The 15,036-nt window shown below is 35.6% G+C and overlaps 1 protein-coding gene across 3 annotated transcripts in view; it reads right to left on the bottom strand.

Annotated features, from left to right (window-relative positions):
* UPF2 (UPF2 regulator of nonsense mediated mRNA decay) overlaps positions 1 to 15,036 on the bottom strand; it is a 68,075-nt gene that overhangs the window by 26,457 nt on the left and 26,582 nt on the right. For all 3 annotated transcript variants that reach the window (XM_037387453.1, XM_037387454.1, XM_037387455.1), the window contains exons 9-14: positions 11,430 to 11,538; positions 10,152 to 10,265; positions 8,882 to 8,998; positions 2,965 to 3,150; positions 2,229 to 2,432; positions 1,342 to 1,617 (exon numbers count right to left, since the gene is read on the bottom strand). In XM_037387453.1, the coding sequence (XP_037243350.1) occupies positions 1,342 to 1,617; positions 2,229 to 2,432; positions 2,965 to 3,150; positions 8,882 to 8,998; positions 10,152 to 10,265; positions 11,430 to 11,538 (1,006 nt within the window). The remainder of the gene's footprint in view (positions 1 to 1,341; positions 1,618 to 2,228; positions 2,433 to 2,964; positions 3,151 to 8,881; positions 8,999 to 10,151; positions 10,266 to 11,429; positions 11,539 to 15,036) is intronic.

Genomic DNA, 15,036 nt, shown 5'->3' with positions numbered 1-15,036 from the left:
AATAAATTAGCACATACCCTTTAAAATAAAAGTGTAAGAAATAAATGCTGATCCTAAGTGAACCTAACAGTGGAATCCAAGAACAAAGGTGTTGCAAAAATCACATCTGAAAACAACATACAAGCAACAGATTTTTTTATTTAAAAGGTGACACGGTCAAAAGGAACGCTTGTCTGAAACCGTAAGGTGTAACAAAAATACAATGACTTTTTCACTGACAAGTTTATTCTGGGTTTAAAAACAAGACCATGCTGTACTTCAAAACATCATTTTACATCTTGTATACAGATGAAGGATATCCATTCTGGAGGTCTGAAATAAGTCGTTATCACCTATTTTTTAAAAATATCCTTGTTTTAGTACAATTTGAAGAGAGAAGCAGAAAGACAAAGAAATTAAAAGCCAAAGATTTTTAGCATGAACTCCATGGGCTGGAATTCCCCACTTTCTGAGGAACACATTCCAGTGTTTAAACACCCCCATCATGAAATCCTCCCCCCCCCCTTACGAAATCCTTCCCCCCCCCATTACATCTATTGAATCAGAACTTTCCTTGCTGCACCTTGTGACCATTACTTCTCATCCTTTCACTGTGCACACCTGAGAAGTTCTGACTCCTCCTCTACAAACACTATTAGCTGAGGACAGCAACTTAATGAGCATTCTCTTCTCCAAGCTGAGTAAACCCACAATGTGAGCACTGACAGCCTCCTGATCATTTTGGTGAGCCTCCACCGGACCCAGCTTAGTTTGCTGATGTCTCTCCTCTCATCTGCCAGGAAGCCCTGACCTGGAAACAGTGCTCCAGATGTGGTCTCACAAGTGCCAAGAAGGAAAGTGAAAAAAGAAAAAAAATCATTCAAACCTCTGGCTACACCCCTGCCAACACAACACAGTATGCTGTTGGCCTTCATCACCCTAATGGTGAAAAACTTTATGTCATGTTCATACAGTACAGGAGTCCCAGACCTTTTCCTGCAAAGCTGCTAAGTAGTCAGTACCAGGCAGTATTGCTGCATGGAGCTATTCCATCCCAAATAGAAGACCTGATACTTACCTTGGCTGGAATTCACAAGGTTTCTGTCAGCCCATTTTCCCATTTGCTGAGATCCCCTGAAGGGGGGGAACCCAAACCCTTCAGTGAATCTACCGCTACCCCAGTGTCCTGCAACTTTGCTGGAACAGTAACATCTACATATAAATCACTTTAAAATAAAACTGCTATCAGACAGACAGGATTCTAAGAACTATAGTGCTAGAAAACAATGTAAGTAACAGAGTGACTCATGTTCGGCTTGTTAGAGAAATCTACAGAACTACATAGAATTTAGTTTAGCATACCTGAAAATATACAAGGAAGCAATCAAGTTTACGTTTGCTGGATCCTCTGTCAAAATACTGCCCACAGGTATCGAGGATAGTACAAACTAGTCTGATTCTGAAAAGATGCTCTGGAGGATCCAGTGGACTAGGACTACCATCAGGGTTCACACCAAATGATGTGAAAGAATACAGAGTTCGAAATATTACAGCTGATTCCACCATTCGATAATTGTAAAGCTCCCCCAAAAACTTGGCACTGCTGATCCGCCGTTGGTTAAACTTTGGCTGGTTAACCTTTATCAAAAAAGAAAACAAAAAAATCACTTTATCATGCAGACACAACAGAATCTTTGTAAAAGGTTTGTTGTTTGGTGGGGTTTTGGTTTGCTTTTTTTTTTTTTAAAGAAAAAAGTAGTATACAAAAATTGATGCATTTGTTATAATTACAGATGGTTACTTCTGGCTACATACACTAACAAAATCAAACATTAAAAAGTAGTTATGAAAGCTGGTCAACTAATAGTTATTATAAAGTTCACATACATTTAGCACACACTCTATCTTGCCCAGATAATTCCTGTAAATTCACCTATCAAAATATGGACTAGTCTCCAAAGTTAAGGTGCATGAATCTGACTACACTGTGAAAGAACAAATTGTATGCCATTACTACAAGGGGAGCACAGCAACTATCCTAGTAATGTCTGCAGTTTGCTGGGGTTTTTTTGGGGGTGTTGTTTTTTTTTAATTTAAATAAACCCACACAAAGCAAATAACTGAGGTAAAAAAGTCATCAAACAACAACCCAGAATTCAAGGACACCTTTCTTTAAGCAAGATTATTTTACTATTTTCCTTTCAACATAAGTAGATGAATATAGTTTAGTAAGAATGTCAGTTGTTTACCTCCATTCCTAGTCGAATATCCTCTAGTACTCCATCCACAACATGAATTCCAACATCTTCCTGGTATAAGACCAACCCTGCTAAGAGGTTGGCTACACAGTGAATACTATTATATTTCACATTCCAGATGTTGATCATACAGCATATAACATAGTCTTTTACTTCCGCATCCTGCCAAGGCAGCTTGCGCATCTGTCTCAGGACCTAAACCAAATTTTAAGACAAACAACATTTTAGCAGGCAAAGTAACAGGTTACTCACTGTCATCCCCACATCTCTCAGCTGGGATGAAATCTCTGTAGGCACCTGCAAGCAATCTCATTCTCTTTTTCAAGCATCCTCCAGATCTGCAGTAGCTATGGAAAACTCCATACATGTAACCCAACTTCTGTTCTCTAGCTACTAATGAAGCTGTCCAAATCTGTTCTGTAATTTCCTTGCTCTTACAGTCTGTATTTAACTGTAGCCTTTTATCTCTTACTCTGAACACAAGGTACTTAGCACAAAGATTCTCATTTCATTCTATATTTGTGCAGCACTTAACGCTGTGGAGAACACAGGTCCATGAATGGAACTTCTATGCATTCCAATAAAATAAATTAAGCTATCTTAAAATTTTTTTATTCCTACTTGATCTCTCTTGCTTGCAATTAAAAAAATTATAACCCTCCCCAAACCCTGTAGGTACTATATCACTTCCAGTAAAACCTGTATTAAAGATTTCAAAAGGACTTGCCTTCTCTGTGGTGACTTTGGAGAGATCCTTGTAAAGAAGCTTACGAATATATTCCTGCAAAGGAGGACGTTTTTTCTTCACAGTTTTTTCAGCTGGAGGGGGATTACAGTAGTAATATGCATTTTCTACCATTGTAACATAGCGTGCATCAAGATGCATTGCTTGTTTTTTTCTCATCATTTGTTCCTGGAAATAAATGCAAATGTTCAACTAAAGACATTGATATATTACATTTTCAAGTCAAAGGCTTTTACATCTACGTTTGGGACAAAGGAAACATGAAAGATCACAGAAAAGTAAGTTAAAAGCTTGGGTAGAGAGAAGAAAGGACAATGCATGTATGTAGTTCTGGGTTGCTATTTCCAGGATCATTTTTCTTCACAATCCCCATTTTAATAATGGTTCACCTATGGTGAAAAAAGTTTCAGGACAGTATTTAAAGTTTAACTTGAAATCTAATTGTTATGATTTAGATAAATGATTAATAAGATTATTAGCAATTCCATTCAAAACATGATTTTATTTAACTAAAGTAACTGAAATATTGATGTCTTGACACAAGCATAATGAATTATCATAAGAGTGGCAATCTATTTTCTACATCAGTATGCAACTCCAGAAAGTTTATACTGATGGTTTCACATTGCTTTTCAATGGTTTAGGCAATGACATTTTCCTTATTACATGCTCCATTGTTGTTTACCCAAGCAGAATAGGTAGTTTTTCTTGCAGTCGACCACAATGTATGACTTTGGGGAAAAAAAATTAGACAAGTAAAAGGTTACTACATCAACACTAATTACTGTGCTTAACTGTCAGGTTTGTCCTAATTTTCCTCACTGAATACAATCTTCTCTCCATATTTCATCTTGAATATGTACTTTAAGATTTATTTTGTGGGTTTTAAAAGTTTCTTGTATCTAAAAATTCTGTACAAGAACTAAAGTAGCTGTTCTAAGCCGCTGATTTTTACAGTTAAAGATGACAATGAGCTTAATTCCATTATAAAATATTTTTATACACATATGTGTATTTATGTATATATGTGTGTAATTCTGTAAGTTGCACTGCATTTTTATGTACAACATACGATCCCATATATTCTAAATCACTCTAAAGTGGTTCAACAGAAAAAGAAACTGCACCATTTTAGACTATTATTTAATAGAGGTTGGCTAAACAATAATTTACAGCATCAAACAGATAAACAAAACTAAGGTGTAAGTACTGTTCTATCACTATACGCAAATGTTACTATATACATTCATGCAGTCCAGTAAACTAATGAAAAGGGTTTAAACCTTTTTTGATCATTAGTAAAGAAGTACAATTCTTCATGCGGTGGACTTTCCAATAAGATTGAGTAATTTAAAGTTTCTTTTACAAGACAGTGGTTGTAAATATACTTAAACAGCTCCTTAACCTTGCGTTTCAGCTGCTAATTCAATAAGGAAGAGCAGCTTTGTGTAACATAGTAACTCAACAAATAATGTGATTTGCCTCCTAGACTGCTCTATTCCTAGGAAGACTAATCTGACAACAATGCTAAGGCATTTCATTTTTAACCTTTTCCATGACACAAATGGCCTCCCCTTTGATTCCCTGAGACTGCTCCCTTCCAAATGGGAAATTTCTGTCAATTAGTAGCAAGTTTACCTACAGATGCTTAACAAATGCATACATAAATTGTGGGGAAAAACCACTTATAGTACAAAGTTCCAAAACCTAACAGTGTCATCATATACGTTAATGTCACCTTTGCAAATTTTTCACCTTTTCTAGATGCATCGGGAGAAAATACATCTTTACTGCCTTAATGACATTTATCATGCTTTACTATAAACTGAAAAATGAAGTGGGGCAAAGTAAAGCATACCAGAGAAAATGGCAGAAGGGCTTGCAAATAAAATTAAAAACTCACTAAAACTACATAATTTTTCTGTCCTCCTGTTATAAAAAGTTGTACATTATACTGTAAATAACAGGTTATAATTAAAATGTTTCTTCCCAGATGAGACAATAGGCACTTCCCCACGTCTCAAAATCACTGTAATTCATAATCTTTTTGAGCAATCCCAAGTATGTATTCTAACTCTAAGTGGATGGTATTAATCTTAATCTCTGTTTAAAATCATCACTATTTTAACCAACCATGTGTATTTCAATCCTTTTCCATTTACGGCATCAAGTCAGATGGACAGGCAACAAAGAGAAACCGTAACAATACACTGCCTACAATAACAAAAAACCTTGACACATTTCAGAAGAAAAAAGCAAGACCTGCAGTCTAAAGCACTTTAGGCTAACTCGTTTTCCTAGTCTAAAATGAAGAATCACAAAGGTAAAGCATTACATTTAAAGATTAGGTTTCTGGTTTTCCTTTAATAAAAAGATATCACAAATAACATTAAAATATCCAAAAGTTAAAACAGAAAAAGGGTTTAGTGTTTGGTTTTTTTCTTGGTACCAAAACCTCTCTGTATGTAGCGTATACTGCAGATGCATTTCAAAAGAAAATCTGGGGAGAATTAGGAGATGCTCCCCTGGTTAATAGTCTTGCTCTTGCCCCCCTCAAGGTGATAACATCAACCTGCATTGCAAGAAATAGAATTTTTGCAAAGCAGACCAAAAAAAAAACAAAAAGAGAGAGAAGGGGGGAAAAAAAAGAGAAGTCACCAAGTAAAACATAAGGAGCAGGAAAAGCCCATTTCAGAAAAGCATTTCAGCATGACTAACATTTACATTATCAGATTGTAATAAAGATTGTAATAAGATACTGAAACAGTTCAGCTTCTCCTTCCCTTTACTACCCACACTACCCTGCTACTTGTTCAACAGTTCAAAATCAAAATTCTAAACTTCTTGGAAGCACAGCACTGTTATAGTGAATTAACAGTCTCATTCTAATTGTAATTCTACAATTACACTGTCACATCCTCCCACAGTTTCAACTCCCTCTACGAAAGGAGTCTCCCCAAGAAACGGCCACTGTGTAGCTTAAGTTCTATATGTTTATGAATAAAAGTGATCTTGCCCTAAAGCTTTAAAAGACAATTGTCTAAATTAAAGGATTAAAAATGCATCAGAAGTCTTTTAATACCGAAACTTGGTATTCTTTTAACAAGGCCAGAACAGCATAAGACAAGAATTTGACATTTTAAAATGATTATATTAAAGAAACATAGATCAAGATAATACTGATCTTCCTTCCAAAGCACCAATTAAAATAATCCAATTCAAATAATCTATTTATCAACAGACCAACCCTAAAGCCAAGCTAGTTTTACATCAGTATTTTAAATTACATAAAGGATATTGAATTTGAAAGACTTGCCAAGAATGATTAACAGAAATAAACATTGCCCTGATAAAAGAATCTTTAAATAATTTGCGAAACCTGACAGTAGTTCTACAAACCCAGAATGTGACCATCAAATGTTTCTCTGAAGTCACTTAGTGCCACTAAGTTTGTGGCACTCTCACAGAACAATTTAGTGCCTAATAATTAATTTTCCCTAAATAACTTTCAAAATCCATTCTTAGCTATGACTTTCTTCCACACCAGGACAAAGCAATATTGTCTTTAATAGGAGACATATGGCCTGTTTGACATCTTACTACATAATATATCGTCAGCAGTGAAGATTTAAGACCAATAATTATCTGGAAGATCAACAGGCCTTAATTCTACTAGTAAGAGTCATTGGTAAGATCAGCTTTACACTTCCTTAGACTTTTACCACAAAATCCTAATTAGCTTGCTTTAGGAGTCATCTTTTCTACAGAATACACTAACTGGTACCACACTATTTAAGTAAAAATGAAATCTCTACATTCTACAGGGCAACATTAGAAGAGGCAGCTGTTAATATGGTTGTAGAATATAAATGTTAAGCTTATTTTACATCTTAATAGATATTCCAAACTTACTTGTCATCTCTAGCTTTTCTCCTGGTTCCTCAATGTGTAAGAAAAGGTTACTTATCCAAAATCTTGTGAGGCTTTAAGCCTCAGTTATTGACAGAGCATTTGTGGTTTGTCTCACACTTCACAGTCAAGTCATGTTTAGCATTCATCCAACAGATTTCAGCAATACAGCTAACAATCAGCATTTTTGCAGTGCATAAGACTAAAAGCAGTCTGTTACAAAAAGCAACTCTGGTAAAGGTATTTGATTTTTCCTGACCTCTAAAATTTTTATTAACTACAAGAAATTGGTAGCAGTGAGTAAAGTGTCTTTTAAAGACAATGGGCTAGTGTTTTCAGGGGAAAATACTTCATTATGGACAGGAATATATTTAACGATAAAACACATCAGCTGGCAAACCTTTCGAAAACTGAGAGATTGAGCCTTTCAAGATACAAAGTACACTGCAACAAAAATCACGAGCTGAGAACTTGCAAATTATTTGCCAATCTCTATCCTCCTGTGACTGACTACGCCACTGAAACAACGCTACAACATTCTAAGATGTTCAGAAAGAAATAGCATTTTGTAGAAAAGAAATCGTATGATGTACCCAAGTATGTAACAACTACGTCTTCATTAACTCTACAGCATGAGAAGGGAGGCTATAGAGTCAAGAAAATGACATGTCAAGTATAAGCCTGTGCTTTGGTAAGGAGGAGAGAGAGCAGACCCAGCAATATTTCAGAGTTTAAGTGCTGTGTCTCTACAGAAAGAGATTCCAAACACTTACAACTGCTCCCTTCCAGAAGGGTAAAATGTCCACTTTCTCCCCCAAACACAAATACTACTTTCTTTACTGCAGATACACATGTCTATATAATTCCTGCAGTGCACAGATTTGAAGGGAACATTAAAACATCTAGTCATACTTCTAATACAACAACATGGGCTATTAGTAGGTCTGTATCTGCTTAAGTTGCTTTTAATTTAACGCAATTTCCTATGGGTAGTATCTATTGTTGATGGACTTCAAACACGTTTGACTCAGTCTCTTGGCTTGGACACAGACTTTTAGGATTGTCTCAAGCCTGTAAACATATTATTCAGGGCTCAAATTCATACATTAAAAAAGACCCAAAGTTAATCCTTGTTATTTTTAAATCTTTGCCAGTACTTACCTAGACTTACAGATACCACTTCTACTCTCACCTTAATTACCAATCTCCATTTCTAAACCCCCTTCCTCTAGCATCTTCATAAACTTTTTCTTCAAATTCAGAACCTCAGGTTGTTATGCAGGGCGCATAAAGGCACACTCTCACGGCTATCTTCACCTCCAGCTGAAATATCTTACTATCTCTGGTTCGATTTACCACCATTTTCCCCCTCAAATAGCATCTCAAGCATGTTCAGGTACAGCTACCATGTTCTTTCAACCTCATCCTCTGCTTTTGCCCTATCTCTGAATTATCTGAAAAACAATAGTTTTTTTGCTTCAGAAACTAAATTCTTTATTTACATTTTAAGTCATGAACAGATTTATAGGTCAGCTGGAGTTCTCCAGCATACTTTCAGAAAGCTGTTCTCACAGGAGGTGCAATCTCAGAGCTGAGACAACACTGGACAGGCTATAAATAACAAGATGACAGGTCCATAGGACTACAAACCAAGGCTGATAGAGCCAAAGCAGCCCAGGACTCGCACATATATAATACTAGTCCATCTCAACCCCATTCCGCAATGAAAAGGCAAGATTTCAGGAAAATTGATTCATTGTCCTCCCATACTTGTCTTCTTTTTATTAAAGAATCTTATCCTCCCTGAGCAGCCAAGATAAAACTTAATGAAAGTTTTCACTTACAATTGTTTCAACATTGTAACTGACAATTAAGATATTAGTCACAATCATTGTTACAGTGACACCACTTCACAAAGCCAGAAAATAGAAGAATTGGTTTAATTAAGTGCATGACACCCTCCCCCATAAGACGATGAGTCTCCTCTTACCAAAAGAACACTGGTTCTTAAGTGAGATTCTGGTGATCTAAAGAGGAATCGTCCACAGGTTTCCAGCAGAGTACATGCCATTTCAATATGGTGATGAGAGAAGTCTGACAGAAGCATCTGGTATATGTTTATGTAAAAACACAGCATGTTAAGCATCTTTTTCAACTGCAGAAAACAGTAAGTTGTATCTACCAGACTTTACATTCCATAGTCTTTAAGAAAAAAACCGCTAATTGATTTTACTGATCAGATGTCAACAAAACCCAAAATATTCATCTTATTAAAAAAATATAAGAACTGTCTAGACCCCAAATTCTGACTCCAGAAGGCTGAAACACAGGACAGTTCCTAAGTCTAGCATAAAAAGACTACAATATTAAAACAAACACTGTAATTTCTCCCATATTCCTTCCAACTCAGGCACATCTCCTTTAAAATTCCTGCTGCTAGACTGGAAAATCACCAAATAATACTGCAAAAGGACACCATAACCTCAGAGCACATCTAATTGAATTGTATTGTTTAAGTTAAGCAATAACTACAAATTAATAGAGCTTTGCATTTTACAATAACCTATAGATGAGAGAAGAAAAATTATGAGTAACTATTTAAGCATTCAGCTTCAATACCTAATGAGTCCATATAAATGAAATTATTCCCACCAGAAGCCATCTTAATTCAAGTGAGTCTTCAACCACCTTTTATGAAAGGCACTTTTATTTTTTTAAACCCATTTTTAATTTGGTATTTGACATCAAGGATAAATTTGAACGTTTAACAGCATACAAATCGAGACTATATGCCTAGAGGTTAATGCTTTCCACAGATTTTTGTTCCTCAACAGAAGCATCTGCTAAAATGGCACATAAGCCTTTCCTTGCATCACTGAAAAACTTTCTGCCTTTAACCTCTCCCCCTTACTGTTATTTTCTCTGTAAAAACATTAATTGAGATCAACATAATGAAAGTTTTGCAATGTCTAGTAGATAAGTAGCAATGTCTACCATCACTTCACACAGAAAATTATTAGCAATTTGATTATGTCCAAAGGTGGAAGTTTATTTTAGTATATTCCTACCACTACAAAAATTAAAACATTCTAACTTCTAGAACAGCTATAAAAAAGTCTCCTCACATACAGTAGCAGCAGACATTAGGGTTAAAACATCTTAAGCAATGAATTAATGGATAACATCATCAACAGAGATACGAAGGGGAACAGGACACAACATCAGCACATACAGTAATACAGGACTGTCACAACACTAACCTTTAAACAGTGGAGAGTATCATTTTTGGAGAACATCTTAAACTTGGTAAGTTCACCAATAAATCTCACAGTTTTATTCTTTGTTTCAATGTTGATCTGGTCCTTTTTTCTTACCTAGGGGAAAAAAAAAGTTTTATTTTAGGCCCTCAAAAATACCTACCTCTTAGAAATTACTTTGACCTGAATGTGTACAATAAGCTTGGGAATTCAGCAGTGTCTGGTATTTGTGTGGTTCCTTATGCTCTGTTTTTACCTATCACTGAGGTTCCTAAAAGTTTCTACAAACTTGTTTCTTTAGAAGCTTTTCATTTTCTTTCCCCATCCCCCCAAAATACTGAAGTCCTCTGACATACTTAATGTTATAGACATGCATCCACCTGGCCACCCCCACTTTAAGTAGTGGTTAAATATTCTAGATTCTATATTTTAAAAATCAACAAACAGTCTCTATATGAATATGACCACTTGTATAGTCCATAAGAAAATATTAAACATTGGCAGCTTTTTCAAGCCAGGTTAATAAAGTAAAGACTTTTTTTTTCTTTTTAAAATTACTGACATCCAGCATAATTTTACTAACAAAGTACAAATTTATATCTACCTCTAAACATAATCCACAAAATAAAAAATGGTATTTCTCCCCAACAGAAAAAGCTTAACTTCAGATAGTTAAGACTTCAGTACATCTGATCAATTCATACACGTTTTTAACAGCAGTATTAGAAAAAAAATTTGAAATCTGTGCCATAAATCTCAGAAAACAGTGAGGGAATCATCACTGTGCACCATAACCGATTTGATTACAGAACTTAGAAGAATGTGGAAGAAACAATGCCACAAAATACGTTTGTGAGGAATATAAAATTCTGGTTGATGAAAACTGTAAAAAATAATTTGACTTAAGCACTACATTACAATAATAACAACTACATTAGAAAAGTAACCTTGTAGTGGGGAACCTGTTGTTAGAATAGGTTGGTTCTCATTTTGAATGCAACTTATTAATTTACAGAAGACTCAACACTTACTGTTAAAGCAGTTTCTAATTTTTGCAACTTTTGTTTTGTTTGCAACTGTTGTACAGTTCATTTTAATACATATATATGCAGGCATACATGGTAAATTGTAATTCTAGAACAAATTTGCTTGGCTGACAAATATTCACTGAATTTAAGAATTAGTATCAACATAAAAACAAATGTTATTTTATTCCCCAAGGGATGACTTATTAGCAGACTGGTTAATCTGAATGCAAAAAACTGAATCAACAAAACATACATGAAACCTGAAATCCCCTTTCAGCATGGAACAAAGATCCTCTGCTACATCAGACATACACGGATGCAATGTGGCAACCAGTCTTGCATAAAATGGTAGCAAATCCAACCTGCAAACAAAGGAGTTTATAAAATAGACAACTAATTTATAAACAGAAATGCATTTCTGTCTACAAATATGGGCACCACTTTACTTGTGACAAGAATGAATGTATGTGTACCGACAGAACTACGTACATGCAGTTTTATGGGCTCACACTTCAGACTGCAGCATCATTTAAAAACAACAAGACAAGAAGGTATGCCACCACATCCTACTGGAATCCTTCGAAGTTAATTTCCTTTCAAAACTACTGCCTTAGGTGAAATGCCAAACACCACCTTACCTACAGAATTTGACCTTTAAGAAATCACCAGATACAAACAAAATTCAGAACCCATTTCAACATTCAAAACGAAAAATTCTTCCACAACTCCATTTATTACCACTTTTTTTTTTTGAGTAGCAGCGGACATACCCAGGAAGGCAAAAACATCTTTATTTCTAAGGCAGTGAACTTCTACATGAATGCAGTAGTTATTACATAAAATAAAGCTCAGCAGATGTGATGTGGCAACCCTGTTCCCCAAAACTAAGCTAGCAGTCCCACAAACATTACTTCAAAATTTTCTATAGAACTTTCCTTATTTTCTTTTTCTTTCCTGGATTATATGCCTTCATACCCATTTCAAAGTACTGCATACTTCCCTTAGGGAATTCTGGAGGGCAATTTGTATTTTCCTTGTTTTGTACTTTGTTCCTTTCCATCAAAGACTATCTGGTTGTAGAAATGGGATAAGTGCTCTTAAACCTGGTTTGCACCATCCTGTAACAGGACACAAAACGTAACACTGCTGCTTTGTGTCAATGTGTATGTATCACTTAAATGCAGAGAAACCAACTGCACTCTGAGGCCTCGTAATATTATTTAACGAGCTGAAAGAAGTCTTCTTGGTTTATTTTCAGAATGTAAGTCAATGCTCCAAACACATGAACTGCAGAATGAGCCTACTGTTTTAAGTGTACAGAAACATCTTAAATTTGCATGCCTCAAGTGAGAAATTGCCTATAAGTGCCTATAAGGGAAAAATGGATCTTGAGTTTACACTTTATGAAGTTTTAAGGTTTTCCCTACTGCTAGGGAAAAGAAAAAAAAATACCAAGAGAAAAAATCTAAAAGCATAGCTGATACATTGAGCTTGCCCTGGCATGAAGTAAAACTGGAAGAGCATAAAGACAAAAACCCCAAAACAAAGAATACTCGACCACCTCCCCTCTCCTTTCTACTGCTATGTCACTAGAGACATTTCCAAGATCTTTAATATCCACTCACAGAAAGAGGGATAATTATTTATTTCAACTGTGGATTAGAAGCGTCAGAATATACTACCTGGAAGAAGCAGCCATAAAACTCCTGGTGAAACATTGCAGGTAGCCCAGTTACCTATTTAACAGTTTTTATTCTCTCCTGTTAATCGATAACTGAAGCAGTATTTACATTTTTCAAGCTTGTTGGAACACACAGTCACGAACGACTAGCCACAGCAAGTTACTATGATGTTATTAAGCATTTAGCCATTAACTCTCAGAAAAGTGAAAGTCTCATTACTTCATACACACCTACAAAAGCTCAACTAAGAAAGGACTTTGGCTGAATTGAGGAGGTGTATTTGAACTGAGGGGATTTCTGTATGGTATCTCTTTTAAGAGAAACAGCTGAAAGTTTTATTCTGGTCTGAACAAGTACCTGCCTGCTGAAAGCTAATAATTTCATCTCTGTGTAAAGTGAACATACCTGGGGGAAAATTAAAGTCTTAGAGCACATTGTTGTTATTCCCTTACAGAATACAAAAGGTTTCTTCATGGGGAAGAATACCAAGACTGGGTATTTAGAAATAGGTGAAATATAATAAGGAAAAGCCTTAGGTCAATTACAGTGAAATTGGCAATCAGAGATTGAATCTGTTCCCTCTCTCACAGGGGAGACACAAATTCATGTTCAGAAGTGGAGCTCTCACAGGATCAGTGGCACCATCTACTGGTACTTGCATAAAGGCTTATCAAACCGGGTTTTCTTTTCTCCAAAAGCATTTCTTTTCCTTGAGAAGGCGGGGAGAAATTAAAAAAACCCAACAGGAATCCCACGGGATTGCTTTCCCTTCCTACTCTTCTACATTATGAAGCAAGACCTAGCATCAGGGATGAGTCAGTTACTCTTTGAAGCCCCTGTTAAGCATCCTAAATATAAAGTATCACAGTAAAAACCCCACTACTTCTGACCATTGTCATTTTGACCACACACTTTGGGTTTAAATCTAGTTAACTCTGGATCACATGGACTCCACTTCAGTGCTGAGTACATCTTTTCCTGTAAGTTTCAAATGTTAAACAAAACAAAAAAACCTCAGAAAAATAAAACAACTTCACTCAAAATTAAAGTCCTAATTGCAATCTCTCTAGAAAATTGTATATCCAGAAAGTATATATATATATTTTGTACTTTTTTATATATATATATATATATATAAAAAACACCTACACCCAGAAAGACTGAAGGGGCATTTTTACATTTATTAACTGGGATGCTCCCAGAAAGCCAGCTTAAAGAATGAAGTAACACAGCAAGAACTCCTGCCTCAGAAAAATAATCATAAACCAGATAAATGCAGCGTATTCACAGGGCCTGAACAGGTACAAACTGCCACCGGCACTGTTCAGTGGGAAGAGAATGATGCAGCGGACCTTGCACGCTGCCAGATAACCACTTTTTGCTTTTCTTTCTTTGCCATGGCATAAACTCCTTGATCTCAAGCACATCCCTCAGTTTTATCCTTAAATGAGACACGCCACTGAAATACTGTTAAGTCACGTTCAATTGAACAAAAAGAACCTGAGGATTCTCAGGATATAGAGCTACAGGACTACAATTTTTTCAGTTAAAATGCTCAGAAATATGCAACACTCAAGAAGCAGTTAATTAATAACAGTGAAAGATAATGCTAAAAACTTCTGAATGGCAAACAACGGATCCTTTCCTTAGTAAACTCACAACTTCAGAGATCACCCTAGATGGCAACAGCAAAAAAATCAGAAGCCACAACTCCTATTTACTGTTTAGCATTTGGCTAGAATTGTTTTGAATTTAAAGCATTTTAAACTTTGCACATTGAAGCTGAAAAATGTGACAGAATTGCTGTATGCAGTTTAACATAAATAATTACATGTATCTGTACAGGAAGATAATTCAGTTAGATAGCAAAGAATTACATATAAATACCCTAAAGCTGCAAGCAGTATGGGTTAAATCACTGTATTGTCACTTTATTGCAAACTATGTAGTCCTGAACTAAAAGGCTAATCATTAGTTTTAAAGCAATCCTCCAATGAAAATCTGAAAGCCACTTGTATGCTAACATTGAAAAATCTTTTTAAAAGGCTTTCTGTTCTGTTGGGTTGGAGGTTCAGATTGCAGCTGAAAATATAAATGCCATCCATTCATAAGTATTTTACAGAGCAGTGCAATGATGTTGTATACTAACACTAATCTACAGTTAGTTCAGGAAACACT

Source organism: Falco rusticolus, chromosome 5 (genome assembly GCF_015220075.1).
Source record: "Falco rusticolus isolate bFalRus1 chromosome 5, bFalRus1.pri, whole genome shotgun sequence".
Taxonomy (NCBI): Eukaryota; Metazoa; Chordata; class Aves; order Falconiformes; family Falconidae; genus Falco; species Falco rusticolus.
This window is presented reverse-complemented; position numbering and strand designations above follow the sequence as displayed.